Source organism: Centrocercus urophasianus, unplaced genomic scaffold (assembly GCF_019232065.1).
Source record: "Centrocercus urophasianus isolate 14NV4802_14NV808 unplaced genomic scaffold, USGS_Curo_1.0 seq_580, whole genome shotgun sequence".
NCBI classification, from domain to species: domain Eukaryota; kingdom Metazoa; phylum Chordata; class Aves; order Galliformes; family Phasianidae; genus Centrocercus; species Centrocercus urophasianus.
The window spans coordinates 46631-65904 of record NW_024885178.1 but is presented as its reverse complement, the minus strand read 5'-3'; the positions used below and the strand labels follow the sequence as shown (position 1 = coordinate 65904).

Below are 19274 nucleotides of genomic sequence, written 5' to 3'. Positions count from 1 at the left end.
CCCCCCCCCCCCCCCACCCCCGATGGCTTCTGCTCAACTAAACGGGGTCACTACGACGATGCTACGTTACCCTGGGGTGGGGATGAAGGATGCAGGACGGCGCCCTTGGACACGAGGCGCAGAGCTGCTCCAGCTCCTGCCTGGGACTCTTCCTCCTCTCCCCCTTCACCCCCACGCCCCCCCCCCCCACAAAACCCCTCTATGGTGGGGGGTGCAACCCGGCCCCCGGGGCCACCCCCCCCCCCTTTTCTCCTCCTTCCCTCCCCCCACCCCCTCTCCCTCCCGGCAGAACTCGAGATACTCAGGAATGGTTAATTAACGAGACGAGGATGCACACAGCTTTGGAGATGCGTGGGGCCGTGCTGGGGGGCGGCGGGGCGGGAGCTGAAGCCCCGGCCGTGGGTTAAGACACTTTCCTTGCTTCAGAGTCCGGTTCGGGGTCGGGCCTGGAGTTGGGCTGGTTTTCCAACCAAGAAGCAGCTCAGTGGTTGTGGGGTTTTCTTTTTGTTTTTCTCTTGTTTTAATGGTTAATTCGGAATAGGAAAGTCAGAGACGGGGGAGGATGGGAGACGAGGCGGGAGACGACGCTCTCCCCCCCCCCTCCAGCTTCAGCACCAGAGTATTCAAGTCTGTCCGTTCTGAGATTCAGAGCTGCTTCCACAGTCAGCAGGCAGAAACCAAACCCTTCTCGTAAGAGCAGCGCCGTTTTGGTTGGGGTCCCTCATCGTCGTCATCTTCCTCCTCGTCCTCCTCCTCCTCCTCCTCCGATGACGAGCTGTCCAGTGTCAAATCCACCACGTCAGCAGCAGCTTTGCCGTTCTCACCGTTAGCGTTGGGAGCGGGCAGCAGCCCGTTGACATCCGAAGAACCTGAAGGCGATCGGGGGAAGAGGGGACGAATTAAGGCCTCTGCTAATTAACGCGCGGCTCGGGGGGTGGCGGATGCGCAGCGCACACAGGGCACTCACCCAGCACCAGGATGGGGCACTGCGGGCTGCAGCTGCGCTCCTTCTCGGCTCGGATGGGGCACCAGGAGCCATCCACCAGGTACTCGATCTCATCCGCGTCCTCGCACTCAGTCAGGATCTTCGACAGCAGCCTGGGTGGGAGGAAGGGCCCCGTGGGTCCGGGTTGGCCGGCAGGGAATCGACGCTCCACGCTCACAGCTGCACCTGCCCCGCACCGACAGCGCCGCCATTCGCAGCCACGGAGCGGCAGCTTCCTCACGTGCCGTCAGAGCAGCGTCTCACCTCCAAAGGGGCTCCAGGACCCCACCGAGGCTGTTTGTGAGCTGGCGGCTCCCCAGGCTTCACCCGAGGAAGCGCGCGGCCTCACGCTCCTGTCCCACACCAACCCACCGCTCCCAACACAGCACCCTGCTGCCTCTTTTCACTCCCCGCAGCCACGGCAGCAGCCGCCCACCTCCACAGCGGCGCCCTGCAGCACCGCTCAGCCCCACAGGACGCACACGCAGCCCCATGGGCAGCCCCACAGCTCAGCACAGCCACCCGGAGCGCAATCACCAACACGGAGCCCCAACCGCGGGACGAGAGCAGCTCTGACAGACACAGCAGCTCAGAGCACTGCCAGCACAGCCACGGGACGGCCCTGCGCTGACCCTCTGCCATCGCAGCACCGCAGTGACGCCGCACTGAAGGTCAATTACACAGCTGGGCGATCCCAGCCCGCAGCTCAGCACAGCGCCCACTGCGCCGCCTTCCTTCGCTCCCACATGGGAGCCGGGCCTCCGCGCAGCTCTGCTCTGCTCGCTGCAGGTGGCTCCGTCACCAGGAGGGGGAGAGCTGACGCCGCACAGCGGCACCGGGCCCCCAGCAGCCCGGCTGAGCACCTCCAGGCACTGCTGCCCTGCCACAGGGCGCCCGGCTCGCCTCGCCTCGGAGAACCACAGCTCTCCTTGGTAGAAAGCAAGCCAACAACTCTGGTGCAGAGACAGAGGGAGCAGCACTCCCACACGGACTGGGACGAGGGTTGTGTGGCAGGGCTGGAGCTGCCCCTGCCAAACTTACAGCCGGGGCTCAGCACAGGCGTTTCTTGCCTCGCTCTGCTCCAATTCCCTGCAATGCTTTCACAGCACCACGCAGAAGACAGAGATAACGTTCCTGATGCAAACGCTGCACCTGCACTTCTGCCTCAGGGACTGCATGTCGGGAGCTGTTTGCTTTAGAAGCTGGCAGAGATCCCCCCAGCCAAGCTCCCAGCGTGGCAAGCGCTGCCTGCTCACACCAGCAAGAGAAAAGGAAGATGGTTCCTATCAAAAATCACCTTATCGTGTGCTTATAAAGTGGGTTTATTCCATGCAGCGTGACATCTGTCAGCCAGGGCAGCCAATTGTGCAGGTTCATCAGAGTGAGGCAGTAAACGCTCGATGCTCGTAAGGCTTTAGGGTAATCCTAAAATCAAGAAGGGCAGACCAACAAACCTTGCTCCAGCACACCAACACAAGCAGTCGGGGCACGATGCACGAGCAGAATACACCTCCAGCTTCGCCCCGATTCAGGCTCCAGAAGGGCAGACCGTAAAACAAGCTGCTTCACCCAGCAGAGAAACACCAGGGCCGAGGACGGCAGCGAACACACTCACCCATCAATTATCAGCTGGTCGTAGGGCGCGGGTTTGTCACACACGGGACACATCCACGTGGGCTTCTTCTCATTCATCTGAAGGTAGAAGACGGCGTCGAAGCACTGCAGGTGTGCACAGGTCTCAGCCCGGCACGGCACAGACAGCCGCATCTTCACCAGCTGTGGGAGCAGGGCAGCGGTGAGCAGCAGGGCTGAGCTCCCAGCACTGAGCCCCAGCAGCACAGCTGCACGCGGCCGGGTTGGGTTTGTGGAGCAGAGCAGGCGAGGAGGCACTGCAGAGACTCACCGGGCAGATGAGAGACACGCGGACGCCCGTGGTGGCGATTTCGCTGTCTGGGTCCAGGCGTAGCTTCTCTTTTACTGCAGGAACAGCAAAGGGCAACAAAATGAACAGGAGCAAACTGCAGCACGGAGACAAACCCGCAGAGCAGGGCCAGGAGCTCTCAGAGGCAGAGGACGGCACAGCACTGCACGGCCACGCATGGCTCAGCGCTCTGCAGCATCCACTCACCTGGTGGGAAAGCATTTCCTGCAGCCCCCAGCCCCAGGTCCACCCCCCTTTTCCTACAGCCCTGCCTTCCCAGCCAGCAGGAGCCAACTGTCACCATCCCCGTGCTGGTGGGGAGCAAAAGGGAGGACAGAGAGCCACGAGGCCCAGGAAGAAGTCACACAGCATCACAGAATGGCAGGGGCTGGAAGGGAGCTCCAGAGCTCATGGAGTCCAACCCCCTGCCAAAGCAGTTCCTACAGCAGGTCGCACAGGTCAGCATCGAGGCAGGTCTTGAACATCTCCAGAGCAGGAGACTCCCCCACCCCCTTGGCAGCCTGTTCCAGTGCTCCTCACCTCACTGCACAGCCGTTCCTTCACACATTGGTGCAGAACTTCCTATGCTGCAGTTTCCAGCCGTTTCCCCTTGTCCTGTCTCCACTGAAAAGAGTCCGGCCTCACCATCCTGCCCCCCACACCTTAGGTACTTATGGACCTGGATCAGGTCCCCTCTCTAATCTAATGAATTATCTGGTCATTAGCACGAGCAGGAGGGACTTTGTTCCCTTCCAGGATGGGTGGCAATAGGATGGGATGCACTGCGTCCCTGTGACCCCCGAAATTCCGAGGAAGATCCCACAAGTGAGCCAACAGAAAGCAGCACAAGTGCCAGGAGCCATCCAACTTCATTTCCCATCAGTCCCATCTCAGCACTGCTGGGTGCTGCTCCTCAGCTCACTGAGCAGCTCAGGAAGGGCAGCAAGAACCACACGGGAAAATCTGCCTCAAGGTGCAGAACCAAGCTGAGATGAAACCACACGACTCCCAAAGAACAGCAGCTGCTGGCAGCACTGAAAACCAAGGGCATTTCCTCCAGCCAGCTCCTCTGCAGCACATCCCCCCTTTATCCTGACCCTCTCAGATCACAACAGCAGCTCTCCAGGCCACGAGGCTCCATAATCACAGCACTTCTCCTCAGTGCAGCTCAATGTCTCCCAGGAGACAAGAAGAGAGACAAGAAGACTGGGTGCTGCTTTGGTGTTAGGTGCTGCTCCATCCAAGCTCAACTGTCACAGAGTTGCAGCACTTCTGGCTTTTTTTTTTTTGGTTAGAGCTTTCTCTGTGGCTGCAAACCTTCACAATGATGCTTCCTGCACCTGCTAAGAGCTGCCCATGCTCTGAACAGCATGATTTAAAGTCTGCTGTGATCCAGGGTTTCTTCTCTTACACAGACCTGAACACTAACAGCATCCATCCAGTGACAACGAGCCACTGGGAATCCTCCAGGAATTCCTCCAGGCTCTCAGATGCCACAAATCAGATTCTGCCTTGAGAAGGTGATTTCCCTTCACGCTTCCACCACGCTCTCCACGTGCCTCATACCACCATTACCTGAGCAGCCCAGGATGAGCATCTTTTGGGATCATCTCTTCCCCCTCAGCACGTGTGAAAGCTGTGCTGCTGAAACCCCCAGCCCAGCCCAGGATTCCTGGTGGGCAGAATTATGTTCCCACCAGGATCCCTCTCTCCAGAAATCCCCTTTGGGCTCAATGTGGGTCAGGGCTGAGGTGCTGCAGTGACGTCCCTCAGCTCAAGGCAATCAGAGGAAGGCACGAAGCTGCTCAGAAGGATGCTGACCCGCAGCAGTGCTCACAACATAACCTGGAGACCAACCCCAAACATCACTATGCAACTCAGAGCTTCTGCACGAGGATTTGGGGGCAATTTCACACGATTAACAAACATCTTTGTGAGCCTGTTCGAATAAGAAGTGTTGTATATGACAGGAGGGAAGAAACTCAGCTCTCACACACATTTCTAGCAGCCTGGCTGCCAGAACTGCCCTCCAGGTAGGCACACGTTGAGCCCCCCTGCCCAGAAATACTCACCCAGTGCTTTGCAGAGCTCTGGATGTTTGATCCCAATGGTTTTCAACCTCTGCAGCAGCTCCGCTGAGGTCATCTGCCGCACTAAGTACAGCCCCACGGAATAGCTCTGAGGGAGGAGGAAGGGAAGGGCTGACAGGGGGCTCTCCTGCACCCCCACGCAGCCCTGCGTGCCTCCCCGTGCCTCCTACCTTCCCGTAGTTCCCCCAGGTGACAGTGATGCGATTGGTGGCCGCTGACAAATACATGAGGTGGGTGAGGTTGATGGGACGGCACGGCCTCTTGGGTTCCACCCCGGGTTTGTTTGACGGGTAGTAGCCCTGAAGTGGAAAGATTTGCCTTGTTTAAATGCTGAAGATGCTGCTGGGGAGGAACAACCACACGTCAGCCTCACTGCCTCCTAACCCAGCCACGGTTTTCAAGGAAGAGGGAGAAGGGAGCCGAGCGCTGCGACCCAGCACAAAGCAAAAAGGAGTCTTTGCAAAAGCACTTCATTAACAGCTAATCCATCTGAAAGCTAAATTGGCAACTTCTGTACTCTGCCTTCTTGTCTGCACACAGCAGAAGGAACACCTGCAGCAGCCCTGGTGCCTCCCAGCCCAGCTGGCTCACCGGCACAGAGCAGTAACTGTGGTTCACTTTCACGGCGATGTTGGGGGGGTACTGATCCTCCTGGGGAGAACTGGTGTCTGTGTAACAGATCCTGCAAAAGAAAAACAACCACACAGCTCCTAAAACGCTGCCCTGGTTCACTGCTCAAAGCTCTACGCGCCGACCAGCAGCCAAGCATCACCTCCCAACCCACATTCCCTCCTCTGCCCACACCGAAGGCCAAACCAAGGGCAGGACCTCTGTGATTCGGAGCCTGGATTGTGACAGGACGAGGGGAATGGCTTTAAAGTGAGACAGGGGAGGTTTAGGTTGGATATGAGGAGGAAGTTTTTCCCCCAGAGGTGGTGAGGCACTGGCACAGGTTGCCCAAGGAGGCTGTGGATGCCCCATCCCTGCAGGCATTCGAGGCCAGGCTGGATGTGGCTCTGGGCAGCCTGGGCTGCTGGTTGGTGACCTGCACACAGCAGGGGTTGGAGCTGATGAGCGTTGTGCTGCTTTGCAACCCAGGCCATGCTGTGATTCTATGGAAATGGGACACACTGCTGTTTGCTGCTGACTCAGGTGGCACAGCAGGAAGGTGTCAGACAGCTGAGGACATTTGCACGAGGTGCCAGCAGCCAGCCTGCTCTAACTGCTCTTTCCAGCTATGAACATCACCACCCTGCAGCTCACTGCACCCAGTGATGTGTTCCCCTCCTCCCCCTGCAGCACCTCATCTGAAACCCACAGCCAGACTTACCTGAGCACCACCTGAACCGACTTCACACCGGGCTGCAACTCCCTGGGAAAGCAAGGAAGAAGAACTTACATAAAGAAAAGCCCAGATCAACTGTCCCGTTTATCAGACATAAAGGTTAGAGAATCAATCTTTCTACAAACCAGCCTTTATGTAATTACTTCCCAGAGTTTTCTATCAATTGCCCAGCTCACTCTGCAGCCATCTATCTGTACTCCTGCATGCTTTTATGTCGTGCTGTGGCACCCTGCAGCCCCACAGGGAGTTTTCAAAGCTGTACAAACACTGCAGGAAGGACACTGGTTCTCCTGGCATTTTTTTTCTGCTGTGTGCCAGCATTCAGAGGAGCCAGGTCTCAGGTAGGGCCTGACTGCACTCCTCCAAGATTCTGCTTACTGATTCAACTCCCTGTTCCTGCTGTAGGGGTGGCAGCTGAGCTCACGTGGTGGTTCAGGATCCACGTGGGTGCAAGTGGGGCACTGCCACAGCAGTGCAAGAAGATGGGCTGATCCTCAAGACACCCCCTGAAACCACTGCTGCAAAACCACCGCGCTTATGTGTGACTGATGGCGAAAATTCTCTTTGTCTATTTGGGTTTGTGAACAAAGGGCATTTAGGATCAGCTCCGTGCAGGGGAGGGAGGCGGCACAGAGGAAGCTGTGGGCTGCAATCCCTGCAGATAAGGGCACCCAGGGAGGAGCACCTGGAGTTTCGGATCAGCTCCACTTGTCTCGGCGTCAAGGCGAAAATGCAGGGGCTTTCCTGGAGCTTCTCGTTGTTCTGTGGAACTGAAAAGGAGAAAAGAAACACAGTGGTCTGACGGCAGCTCCTCTACGCTGCTCGCTGTTCTGAGCCACGCTGCTGTCTGGGATTTCTTGGCCTCCAGCTGCCACCAGCAAATGAACTCAGGGCAGCTCCAAGAGGCAGAGCTGGCAGGCTGGACGCCCAGCAGCGAAGCTCAGCCCAGGAGCCAGCATGAACTGCCCTCCTATCCCTCATTTTAAGATCAAATGCCTTCAGTCTGCTTAACATTAAGCCTGAGATGTGGGGACTCGAGGCTTATTGCCTCAGGTTAAACGCCAGCGTGCTGCAGTTTGCTGTCACAGGGTAACACACAGAGCAGGGAGCAACGCAACTGCTTGCTTCCCCTTTCCTCATGTGCCTTCTCTAAGCACCTCAGTCACTGCTGGTTTATTCAAAGGCAAAACACCTGGATCTGAGGTGTGGGAAAAGGTGCTTTTCTGCCCAGGAGTAAAAATGAGATGAAGGAAGGAGAAAAGCAGCTCTCAGATGCTGACAGATGTGGGTTTGTTGCTTCCATCCGCTGCCCTTCTATAATTCAGCTTTAGAAACACAAAAAGGGCATTCAGAATAAATAATGCATTATATATATATATATATTATATATAATAGAAAACATTAAGATATCCTTGTAGACTTAGGGAACCGTGGTCTATCATCTAAACACCTCCAGACCAGTGAGCAAAGCCTTTCCAAAGCACTGCAACACCCAACGCTTCCCAACCAAGACAAACAGGTCTGTTCAGTGCCATAAGTCTCTCCCTCACGGACCCTCCTCTATGGGAGAGCTGAGGGCACTTCTGCCCCCACAGCATCCTGCTGCAGCTTCACCTGGAGGAAACACCACCACCCCAAAGCTGCTGCCTGCTGGCACCTCTCTGCCAAGCAGCAGCACTGCAGGGAGAAAGCAGGAGGCAGATCCCCAGCAGAGCAGGACTCCCCCAAGGCAGAGCTGGGCAGTGACCCCACGGCCCTTCCAAGCCCCAGTCCTGGAGCTGAGCACCTCAGGGGCACCTCAGCTGCTGTTGTGTCTTCACTGAGCAGCCAGGGGAAAAAAGCACGGGCTTTTAAGGCTGCAGATCTCCAGGTGACTGAGTTCCATCCTTTCTCTGGAACAGAGGCTGCTGCATTGCACCTCCGTGCCTGAGCTTGCATGGCTGCTGCTGCCATCAGTTCATTCCAACAGCAGGAAATCGATTTTTAAGGCAGAGCTCGACCAGCAACCTTCAGAAGGAGCCCAGACACAAGGCTTCTAAAGCCCAGAAGGACTCTGCAAACCGTCCTTGGGAGCTGAGCCCCACAAACAACACTGAAATCGGCTGCAGCTGCTTTTGGTTGCCGGGAGGAAGGAGCTGTTTGCAATGGACCTCACCTGTCTGCTGTGGGCTGAAGCCTGCGGGTGTAGGAGCGATGTGAGCCCTCCTCAGGGAAGGCACTCACCCACAGACCAGGCTCAGCATCACCTCACCATCAGCCTCATCTCCAAGGGGCAAAGAGCTGTTAATTAACAAGTGTGCTTCCAATCCAAGTCAGGAACATACCAGTTAGGCTTCCTTCACTCCCACTGTGGCTACAAAGCCTCCTGCAGCCCAGGGAAGGGCGCTGCTCCCACAGCAGCTGAGGGTTTTCCTGCAGAGAAAGCTCCTCCACGCACTCAGTGCCACCCACAGCCCACGCTGGGAGCAGAGCTGGGATGCTGAGGGCTGAACCCGGCCCCAAAGAGCCCAAGCACTCTGCTCCCAGCCCCAAAGGCTGTTCAGGAAATGTTCTCAGCAAAAGGAAATTTGTCAGAGCCACCCTAGGGAGAGCATCAACCCGAGGGGGCATCAGCAGCACACAGGTGCGTTACTGCGCGTCGTGAGACGGCACTTCTGACTCGACAGAGCAAACCTGGGGTCAACTTTGAATAAGGATCAATTCATTACAGTGAGCACATCCTGCTCCCCTCCTATCTCCAGATGGCTCCACTTCTTTATGATTACTTCTCTTCAAAATCTTGCATTTCTGACTAATAGATGCCATCCCACATCCAGGGCTGAATTAAACCGCCCCCCGCGCAGCACTGAGAGCAACGCCTCAGCTTCACAGGCATCAGCTCACCATCAGAGTCACAGCATGGACACAATGCCTCCCCCAAAAAGGTGAAAATCACATCGAGCCTGATGAATTTGTACTTAAAGAAGGAAAAAACCCCACCAACGTGAGTGGTAAAACAGGTTGCAGGCCTGCTTAGAGTAACAGAACCGGGGTGAACAGGTGGAGGCAGGCAGCACTGCATGCAGGAGGCGATGAACATCTGGTGTGAGTTATCGGGGGAGACAACTAGGAAGGCCATGGGGGAGGGATGCCCAAACCAGGTAATGAGGCAGAAAATGGAAAAGTCTGATTAAAAAAAAAGAAAAAAGAAAAAAGAAAAGAGCAGAAAGATGCAATTCAGAAGTGATGGAAGACACGCAGGCACATCTCACAGCCCTGCATTGCCAGCACAGCCCAACACTGCGCCTCCACCGCGCTGCGTCCTCGTGGCAGCGCCTCACATCAGCTCCCTGAGCTCTGGGCTCACCCAGCTGCGAGGCCTGGGCAGCTTCACTCTCTTCAGGGGACACTGAGGCCAAGCAAAGCACAACAACAGTGTAATTCCCTGCCCAGCAGCCTCCCCACACGCCAGGGCAGTGCTCAGGAGCTGAATGAAAGCAACACAAAGCAGATTCCCACCCCGCAGTGGGAGAAAAAGCTCCCCACAGCTCCCCAGCTTCCCTGGCTGCTCCTCCAGGCACAGCACCACGCACAAAGCAAAATGAAGAGGTCAGGAATAGCACCAGAAGTGCTCATTCAGCCACGGGGGGCTCCAGGCTGGGTGTGCTCAGCACTGAGAAATAACAGAGCATGGCAGAAATAGTCTTCTCAGCTCGGGTGCAACACCAACACAGGGAGTTCCATGGGCAGACTGAGGCAGTACAGGGAGAGAAGACAGAATGGTGCTCCACAATGCAGCATTAGGAAGGGTAGGAAGCTACAGCCAACAGGACAGGCTTGCAAGTTACATCTCCATGCAAGTGTGCTCTTGTTCTAAGGGAAGGGAGGGGAATAACGACTGTTTAAAGGGTAGATAGTGACAGGACAAGGGGAATGGTTTCAAACTGAGACAGGGGAGGTTTAGGTTGGATATGAGGAGGAAGTTTTTCCCCCAGAGGTGGTGAGGCACTGGCACAGGTTGCCCAAGGAGGCTGTGGATGCCCCATCCCTGCAGGCATCCAAGGCCAGGCTGGATGTGGCTCTGGGCAGCCTGGGCTGCTGGTTGGTGACCTGCACACAGCAGGGGGTTGAAAACATTTGATCACTGTGGTCCTTTTCAACCCAGGCCATTCTACCATTCTATATTCCATACACTTCAGGCACCAGGGAGGAAACCACAGGGGGGAAAGGTGACATCCAGCACTGTGTGCACAGCCTGCCCTGCGCAGAGCCTTGAAAATCCCACTTCCAACCCCTTGAAAAACCAATCTTTCGGACACTCACTTCTTTCACTCCTCTCTGCCCAGACCCTGCAGACACAACACACAGAAAACTCACCGAGCTCCGTGGGCTTCAGCAGCTCATCCAGGGTGGTGTAGAAGGGGAGCTTCACCAAGCGGACTTCAGGCTTCACAGCTTTGGGGGGCAACCTGCCCAGTCCGTTCAGGTACTTCCCATAGAGGGTGGGATAGTCAATGTTGGGGGTGGAGATAGAAGTCCGAGGCACGGCGCTCCCGCGCTCGTACGAAGAATGAATGGGGAGAGCCTCGGGGGAGCGGTGCGGCTGCGGGGCCTCGGAGCTTTTCTTGGCATAACGGGTCTCGTAGAGCTCCTTGATCTTCTTGAAAACCTCAGGGCTGCAGTCAAATTGGACCAGCTGCAGTGCTCTGGTGACTAGTTCGTGTTTAAGTCCGCTTTTACTCCTGCCAACAAAACCCAGCAACATCTGAAGATCTGAGACTCGGAAACTCATCACCATGTTCTAGGGGATAAAAAAATTAAAGATGTTCTTACAGTGACAGGAAGGCAAAGTGACAGTTCTTAGTGTTCTCTATGAGCCCGCCGACCCACCCAGACCAGAGACCCAACCGCTCAAAGTGCTGAGCATCAAACAACTGTTTAATAGGAGCCACGGGGGGCACAGAGGAGGGAGCTCCAACACGTCAGTGCAGCCCAGAGCATCGACACCATGCAGGTGCTCAGAGCTTCTGAACTCCTCCGTATCTCTGGGTAACACGAAGGGTTTAAAGAGCCAAAGAAAAAAAAGGAGAAAACAAACACCAGCTGGAAAGCAGAGGACACGGAGGTGAAGTGGGGCTGCCAGTGCACCTCCGTGCTGTTTCTACAGGTGAAACAAACTCTCTAGAACTCTTCTTATACATGCAGAACCTGAAGAAAACAAGAAGCATGTGTCTCTTCAGCTATGGGAAGAGAAGACTGAAGAGAGCAGTGCGTTCCCATGAGAACAATGCCTGCAGGCTGCAGGCGGGGGCTTCGCCAAGCACTCCCCCACGCTCACAGCCAGCACCAGGGCTGCTGCTGGGGATGTCAGCGCTCTGATAAGCAGCAAAAAGCAGCCCTACCTTCACAAATGGATTCTGCTGCTGCTGCGGGAGCTCAGGAGGCCCAGAACCATCAGCAGGTTCAAAGAAAGTTCAATGCTATATCAGAACAGGAGCTAGAAGAGGTCTGTGCTGAGCGCAGTGGTACAGTCAGATGGATGGCACGCTTCTCTTGCATGGCAAAGGGCCATCAAGCTTATAAAGCAGGTTTTTGTGAAGATTCAAGCTGCCCTGAACGTATACTTGACAGGCACCCATGTGTATCCCCTCAGCACCTTTCCTAGTTAGTGGAAAACAAGAACTCAGCCATCCCACAGCAAAGAGCAGCAGCAGGGCTAGAACAGGTCTCTGCTCTCCTAAAAGGAGAGGGAAGGAAGGCAGGCAAGAGGAGAGAAGGATGCTTCATTGCTACGACGACACGAGAGATGTGGATTCACACTGCTGCTTCACCAGGCACCACCTGGGTGACCCTGGAGGAATTCAGTGTCTCAGAATGGTACAAAACAGAGCATGTGTTGTCTTCACTGGGGCACGTCAAGGATAAACGCATATCTGCAAAGACAAACACAGCCACAGCAGCACTCCTACACTCGCTGCTCCCACAGCACCACTCTCTTGGCACTTTTGGTGCAGAACCAACAGCCTTTGGGGATGGAACCAACAGTCCTCACCCTTAGAATCAGGATCCGTGTTGCTGCAGAGCAAATCTCATTAAAAAACAACAACGTGTCACTGTATGAAGTGCTGAGATCCCTGAGCACTGAGCTCAGCTCCTCCCTGGGTCTGAGCACCAGCTGTGCTCCAGTGGTAAGCAGGCAGCAAACATCCTGCAGAGGGGTGCTGAGCCCACAGCAATGAAGAGGGACCGAATCACTGACAGATGGGGACCAGAGGGGTTGTTAAAATATATCCCTGCAGCCAACCAGGCACATCCCTGCTCCTTAGCAGGCGTGAAGCACTTCCAATCCGCGGGAGCTGCTGGGCTGCACTGACACACAGCTTTGCAAATCCAACCCTACACCCACAGGGACCCCACAGAACGGAGCTCCCCACTACAAACTGCTGCACCCACAGAGCTCAGAGCGCCACACAAACCCCTATGGGTGCCACACTCACAGCTCAACGCTGTGGGGGGGGGGGGGTTCTGGAGCTCCCCAGCCCCCTACCCCCCAATACACTGAAGGGACACAGGCTGAGGGGGCTCATATGGGCCACTCCCTCCCCCATTGCTGGGAGATTCCCCCCCCAGCACCTCCAGTGCCCCACAAACCAACACCTTTCCCTTGGGGGAGGGTGGGAGGGCCGCACAGCCGCTCCCTCTGACAGCAGATAGAGAAGGAAGGAAAGCCCCAAGCGCCGATGAACGGCTGGGAACAGCTCCGGGAGCGGTGAGGCCTGAAGGCCCGCACGGGGTGGGGCGGCCCTGAGGTAAAGCGGGAGAACGAGCCGGGGGGGCGGAGAGGGTGGTGTGTGGGGGGGGGGGGGGGCGGTCCCGGGGTGCCGCCCCCCGGCTCTCACCCGCAGAACCGCACCGCCCGCCGCCGGCTCCGAGCCGGGAGGAGCCGCCGCTTAGCCCTCAGCCCGCTCCCGCCCGGCCCGGCCTCGCCGTGCCGCCGGCGCCGCCGCCGCTCACTCACTTTCGCCTCCACCAGCTCCGCCGCCATCTTGGCCTCCAGCGTCCACCGCGCCGGGAGCCGCCGCCGGGTCACGTGACGCCTGGCGGCGAGGGGAGGGGCGCGCGGGAGACACGCGCCGTCCAATCCGCGTTCCCGCTTCTCTCCTCGGAGGCCGCCGCCGCAACGCGCAGGCGCAGTAGCGCCGCCCCGCCCCCGCCTTCCGGGGGCCTTAAAGGGACCGCGCCCGAAAAACGGGAGGGAGAGGCGGCTGTGAGGATGAAGGCCTGCGGGGGCTGGGCCCGCAGCGAGCAAATAGCAGCACGGTGCGGGGCTGACCGGGCCCGCCTAGGGGTGATGGTCAGTGCCCCTAAAGCGGCCCCGGGCCTACAAGAGCGGGCCCCGGCCTACTCTTAGTGCTGGGCTTGTGTCGAAGGCCTGGCAGGGGGCAGGGAAGGGATTTCCCTTGGTTCTGCTCCTGCCGGGCTTCGTTTGGGTCTGCGCAGCCTTTGGAGCCTGAGTGCCGGGAGCGTTGGCTGATGTTGGAAGCAGCGGTGTGCTGCCTGGTGAGGAAATAAGGCTTTTAGTGCGTTTTCCTTTTCCTTGCAGAGCCCTGAGATGGGTTTTGCTGGGAGGTGCTTTTGGGGAGCTGAGAGCTGAGTGACAGAGGGTAAAAGCCAAACGTCCATCTTTTAGGTGTGTTCCAGACACACGGCAGTGCCCAGTACTGGGCTGACTGCTGCAGGGAGAACTACAAGGACAGAACGCGAGTGGCTGGGGTGAAGCTGGGTGCAGTGGAGCTGCTCCTCCTGCAGGTGAAGCAAATCGGGGCTGTGACAGCTCCTCACATATCGATGGCAGCGGTGTTACACAACGGGGGCAGCCCTGAGGGTGGTCTCTTGAACATAGAGCTTTTCCTAGCGCTTTCTTTCTCCTCGATGTCAGCCCCGTGAGCTAATTAAGCAAGAAGATAACTAGCCAGTTTTCCACGCAGGCCAATGCGTTAATCACACTGCCCAGTGTGTTCTCTGGGAAAAGCCAGCATCGGTGCTAGAAATTCAGGTGGCTCTTATAGCAATACCAACAGCTGATAACTCGTGTCACGAGAAAGGAGCAGACACAGCCCCCAAGGCTGGAGCAGTCCCTGCTGCACCCCACTACTGTCCCCGTGGGATGGGGCCAGGAGACAGCATGCTGCAGGTTTGGGAGAGCTCTGTTGCACTGCAGCTGATGGAAACGGAGCCACGGCGTCCTGCGGTGCCGATGAAGAGGAAGAAACAACAGCGAAGCACTCGCGGTGTGGAAATGGAGGGCGATGTTCCGCCGCAGCCCTGGTTGGATCTTCTCTTTGCTCGCCCACGATGGGCTTCTGCCGCAGGAGCCGCTGCTCGCAGCGCCTCGGGCTGCACGCCGTGCTGCGGGGATCCTCCGCACCTCGGGCTGCTCCGTGCCGCGCCGGGCCCGGGGCGCCGCGCTCCTCCCCGCCCGCAGGGGGCGCTGGAGAGCCCAGTGCTCTCCCCGGTGCCGGCCGGCCGGCGCACGCGCAGCTGGGCCGGAGACGCCGAGAGGGGCGGGGCTTGCCCACTCCCGGCAGGGTCCCACGGCGGCCAGGGCCGCGCCCCGCGGTGCCCGGCACGGCGCTGCTGGCAGAAGGGGAGGCGCTCTCCTGGTCTCGGGGAGCACCCCGAATACGTTCTCCTGGTCGTTCCCGCGGTGGCCGTGTTGTTTCCGCTGCGGGTTTGAGCGGGGTCTGCGTGGAGCCCGGCTGCGGCCATTGGAGGACCTCACCGCCCGACCATAGAGCTGCCGGCAGCAGGGTGCTAGAGTGGCACGTCTGCGCACGCGCACGTTCAGGCTCCTCCCCCCGGCCGGCGCTGCCCTATAAAAGGGGGGCGGTTGACGTCAGCGTTCTCTTCCGCCCGCTCTGCGCTCGCCAGCGAGACAGGGCCGCCGCTGCCGCCATTGCTGTACCCCCCCGCCCCGGAGAATCCACCTCCATCCACCACCATGGTGAGGCCCCGCGTCTTGCCGCCGTTCGAGGGGAGCTGAGCGGGTCCTGCGCGGGCTGCGCGGGCGGGGATGTCCGCTCTGGGAGGGCAGCCGGGCTTCCGTGGCGGGGCGAGGCCTGGCGCTGCGGCCCGGGCCGCCGTGAGGGGAGAGGGGTGGGGCCGTGGCCGGGGCCGGGGCCTGGTGCGGCCGCTGGGCGTCGTTAACCGGGAGCTCCGCGGCGGCCGGCGATGCGGCGTTGCGGTGCGGCTACCGGAGCGCTTACGTAACGCTGCGGCTCCTCGGTGCGGGGCTCCCCTGAGCGGGGGGTGAGGATGGAGGGCGGCCCGCGGCGCTGTCAGTGCGGCAAAGCTTGAAGGCACGTTGCTGGCTGCTGCACCTCAGGCCCGGTCCTTCCTGTGGTGCCCTGGCCTTTTTTCCAGCTTGTTGTTTTGTGAGGTTAAACCTGACGGTGCCACGTAAGAAGAAATGGAGCCGTTCTGTTACGTAGCGCGTCTTCTTTTCCTCTCTCGTCCTTTTCTCCAAGGTGAACTTCACGGTAGATCAGATACGGGCCATCATGGACAAAAAGGCCAACATCAGGAACATGTCAGTGATCGCCCACGTTGATCACGGCAAGTCGACCCTGACTGATTCTCTGGTATGCAAAGCTGGAATCATCGCCTCTGCCCGCGCGGGGGAGACCCGTTTCACTGACACCAGGAAGGACGAGCAGGAACGGTGCATCACCATCAAATCTACGTGAGTGCTGCTGCTGAGGGTGCTCTCATGTTCCCAATGACCTCGGGAATGCTTTGAATCCTACCCTGATTTCACCTTGAGATGAAGATGATCGCATCAGCCTTTCTCTTGTCTTCTTGTTCAAAAGCTTAGTTTTGTTGTTTTTTTTTTACTTGTCTGGATTGCATAAAAGAAGGAGCACGTATTGATTGCCCTGTGGTGAGTCACTGAGCCTTACCTTGATGGCTGCTGGGACATTGACGTGTCCCTGCAGTGTGACTTTTGGCCTCTTGTTTTGGCACCAGCTGTGTGTAATGGAGCTGGTGGCTGGGAGTCCTGCAGTGTGGAGGCTGCCTGGTGAGCAGCTGTCCTCCTTGGGAGCATCGCTGCCTGTGGGTCTGACACCTGAGGAGGGGGGGTCAGAAGGGGTTTGGGCTGGTGGGAAAAGCAGAAACATGCAGCTGAGAGGTGGAGGCCGTGTGCCTCTTTGGCACTTCATGGTGTCAGAAGAGGTTATGATTTCAGAGAAGTGTGAAAAGCAGAGCTTGTTGTGGATGCTCCTGAGCATCTTCCCCACCTGCCTCTCTGGATCACGTTCCCTGATAGGGGAGGTTTAGGTTGGATATTAAGAGGAAGTTTTTCAGCCAGAGGGTGGTGAGGCAGTGGCACAGGCTGCCCAAGGAGGCTGTGGATGCCCCATCCCTGCAGGCATTCAAGGCCAGGCTGGATGTGGCTCTGGGCAGCCTGGGCTGCTGGTTGGTGACCTGCACACAGCAGGGGGTTGGAACTGATGAGCACTGTGGGCCTTTTCAGGAAATCCTGAAGGCTGGGTGCTGCTGTCTGGAAATAATAAAGGATGAAAGGATGCTTCCAACTGTATTTGCTCCAGAGTGCTGCGGAGGGGTAACGAGTGGGTGATGTTAACAGCTCTTCTTCCATTTCAGAGCTATTTCTCTGTTCTACGAGCTCTCTGAAAACGATCTGGCGTTCATCAAGCAGAGCAAGGATGGTTCTGGTTTCTTGATCAACCTGATCGACTCTCCTGGGCACGTGGATTTCTCCTCGGAGGTCACTGCTGCTCTGCGGGTCACTGATGGCGCCCTGGTTGTTGTCGACTGCGTCTCTGGTGAGATTTTTGCAGCCGTGTGTAACTGTAGCCCGCCTTGTGCTGAGCTGAAGGTGAGGAGAACTGATTCTCCTGTGTTGGCCAGGTGTGTGTGTGCAGACAGAGACTGTGCTGCGTCAGGCCATCGCCGAGAGGATCAAACCCGTCCTGATGATGAACAAGATGGACCGGGCGCTGCTGGAGCTGCAGCTGGATCCTGAGGAGCTGTACCAGACCTTCCAGAGGATCGTGGAGAATGTGAACGTCATCATCTCCACCTACGGGGAAGGAGAAAGCGGCCCTATGGGGAATATCATGGTAGGTGAAGGGCTGGGAGGCTGCTTTCAGCAGGAGGGAGCGGCTGCGTGTGGTAGCGGTGCCTTCTTCCCTCGGAGGAGGAGTGAGGCTGGGGCAGTGGGGGCACCCAGCCAGTGAGGGATAGGAGCACCAGTGTGTTTTCTGCCTGCTGAGGCTGTTCTCCTCTTGGCGGGGCTTTCCTCGCTCAGCTGACGCGGGGTGCAGGGCCTGGGCTGCCTGCTGAGGCTGGAGGGCACTTGGGGATGTTGGTCCCTTCACTCCCTGCTGGACTGCGAGCTGCGTGCAGGGCTGTTCAGCTGCGGGTTCTGGGGAAACCTTTGTGCTTTGTTCCTGCTGAGGAACAAACAAATTGTCAACTCTTAGACTGGTTTTCCCTTAAGGATGGCGGTCTGATTGCAGGCAGATCTGCTGAGCTGGATGAAGTGAAGAAAAAAGGATCCAGTTTTGGGTTCTGGAGCTGAAAAGGGCCGTGTGGGCCAGGCAGTCTCTGCCACAGAAAGGCTCAGTGCTTCTGTAGCTCTGAGGCCCCACCTTCAGGCTCTTGCTGGAGGCCTGCAGTGTTTGCTTTGCCTGGGCTGACTGCTGGAGCCTCCACAGCTGATCCTTTTCCCTTTCAGATCGATCCCGTGCTTGGTACAGTTGGCTTTGGTTCTGGCCTGCATGGCTGGGCTTTCACTTTGAAACAGTTTGCTGAAATGTACGTTGCAAAGTTTGCTGCTAAGGGTGATGCCCAGATGAATCCATCTGAGCGTGCCAAGAAAGTAGAAGACATGATGAAGAAGCTGTGGGGAGACAGGTGAGTGACTGTGGCTGTCGGTTCTGATCCCACGCAGCTCTGTGTGCCCCTGACCCGGCTGTGCAGGCATTCAGGCTCAGTCAGTTGATCCTTGTGCTGGTTTTTTTTCCTCACCCCTGAGCTGATCAGGGGAAAAGAAGCTGCCACGCTTTTACACCTGAGCTGGAGGTTGATATTGGTTTGGCTCGTTTCTTCTGCAGGTATTTTGATCCTGCGACCGGCAAGTTCAGCAAATCCGCTACTGGCCCTGATGGAAAGAAACTGCCTCGGACCTTCTGCCAGCTCATCCTTGATCCCATCTTCAAGGTCTGCTCCTTGCTGATGCCCTGAGCTCTGTTTGTTCTGCTGCAGTGCGTGATGATGGAAAATTTCTTCACTTTGACCTGACTTGTTTGATTGAAGAAATTTGAGTATCTGAGACGAGCTGAGCTCGTGGTTCTGTGCAGCAGGGGAGGGCGGTGGGTTGGGAAGGCAGTGGATTCAGCACAGGTTCTCCTTAGAGATGCTGCTGCTCTCAGGTTGGGTCCTGAAAGCATTCCTGACTGCTGCTGCTCTCGTAGGTGTTCGATGCAATCATGACCTTCAAGAAAGATGAGGCAGCCAAACTGATTGAGAAACTTGACATCAAGCTTGACAGCGAAGATAAGGACAAGGAGGGCAAACCCCTGCTGAAGGTGAGATGGGTCGAACGCTCCATGAGAGGAGATGAGTTGGGCTGATCCAGCTGTAGGGATTTGCTCTGCAGCTGCAAACCCTGCTGGGGTAGGAAGGTGTAGAGGGGAGCGAGGAAGGCAGGGCTGCGTGCTGGGCTCCCGCCTCACCCTCTGCTCTGCGCTCAGGCTGTGATGAGGCGGTGGCTGCCTGCCGGAGACGCCCTGCTGCAGATGATCACCATTCACCTGCCTTCTCCGGTCACGGCCCAGAAGTACCGCTGTGAGCTGCTCTACGAGGGGCCCCCCGACGACGAGGCTGCCATGGGTAGGTGGGGCTGCCATGGGTAGGTGGGGCTGCCAT

General features: G+C 57.6%; 2 protein-coding genes and 1 non-coding gene across 4 annotated transcripts in view; 2 read left to right on the top strand and 1 right to left on the bottom strand.

Moving 5' to 3' along the window:
- Nucleotides 1-276: 276 nt before the first annotated feature.
- On the bottom strand, nucleotides 277-13396 carry PIAS4 (protein inhibitor of activated STAT 4). Of its 2 annotated transcripts, none has more exons than XM_042836241.1 (11): nucleotides 13339-13396; nucleotides 10698-11121; nucleotides 7027-7111; nucleotides 6327-6368; nucleotides 5588-5678; nucleotides 5167-5295; nucleotides 4979-5084; nucleotides 2889-2962; nucleotides 2601-2761; nucleotides 968-1098; nucleotides 277-869 (listed from the first exon to the last, which is right to left on the bottom strand). In XM_042836241.1, exons 1-11 carry the CDS (start codon nucleotides 13363-13365, stop codon nucleotides 664-666), a joined length of 1476 nt encoding a protein of 491 aa, XP_042692175.1. In that variant the 5' UTR covers nucleotides 13366-13396; the 3' UTR covers nucleotides 277-663. The 2 variants fall into 2 exon arrangements, 1 of the variants encoding a protein (XP_042692175.1); XR_006171636.1 differs by lacking the exon at nucleotides 277-869 and adding an exon at nucleotides 2283-2410 and having other exon boundaries at nucleotides 1013-1098.
- A 1817-nt stretch (nucleotides 13397-15213) lies between these two features.
- The window catches only part of EEF2 (eukaryotic translation elongation factor 2), an 8015-nt gene continuing 3954 nt past the window's right edge, over nucleotides 15214-19274 (top strand). Inside the window, exons 1-8 of the mRNA XM_042836242.1 lie at nucleotides 15214-15324; nucleotides 15848-16062; nucleotides 16986-17167; nucleotides 17253-17464; nucleotides 18082-18260; nucleotides 18461-18566; nucleotides 18821-18934; nucleotides 19100-19238. Of these exons, the coding sequence (XP_042692176.1) occupies nucleotides 15322-15324; nucleotides 15848-16062; nucleotides 16986-17167; nucleotides 17253-17464; nucleotides 18082-18260; nucleotides 18461-18566; nucleotides 18821-18934; nucleotides 19100-19238 (1150 nt within the window). The 5' untranslated portion in view covers nucleotides 15214-15321. The remainder of the gene's footprint in view (nucleotides 15325-15847; nucleotides 16063-16985; nucleotides 17168-17252; nucleotides 17465-18081; nucleotides 18261-18460; nucleotides 18567-18820; nucleotides 18935-19099; nucleotides 19239-19274) is intronic.
- On the top strand, nucleotides 18611-18680 carry LOC122169810. Its single transcript, XR_006171637.1, has one exon. It is a non-coding gene; the product is annotated as a small nucleolar RNA SNORD37 (small nucleolar RNA).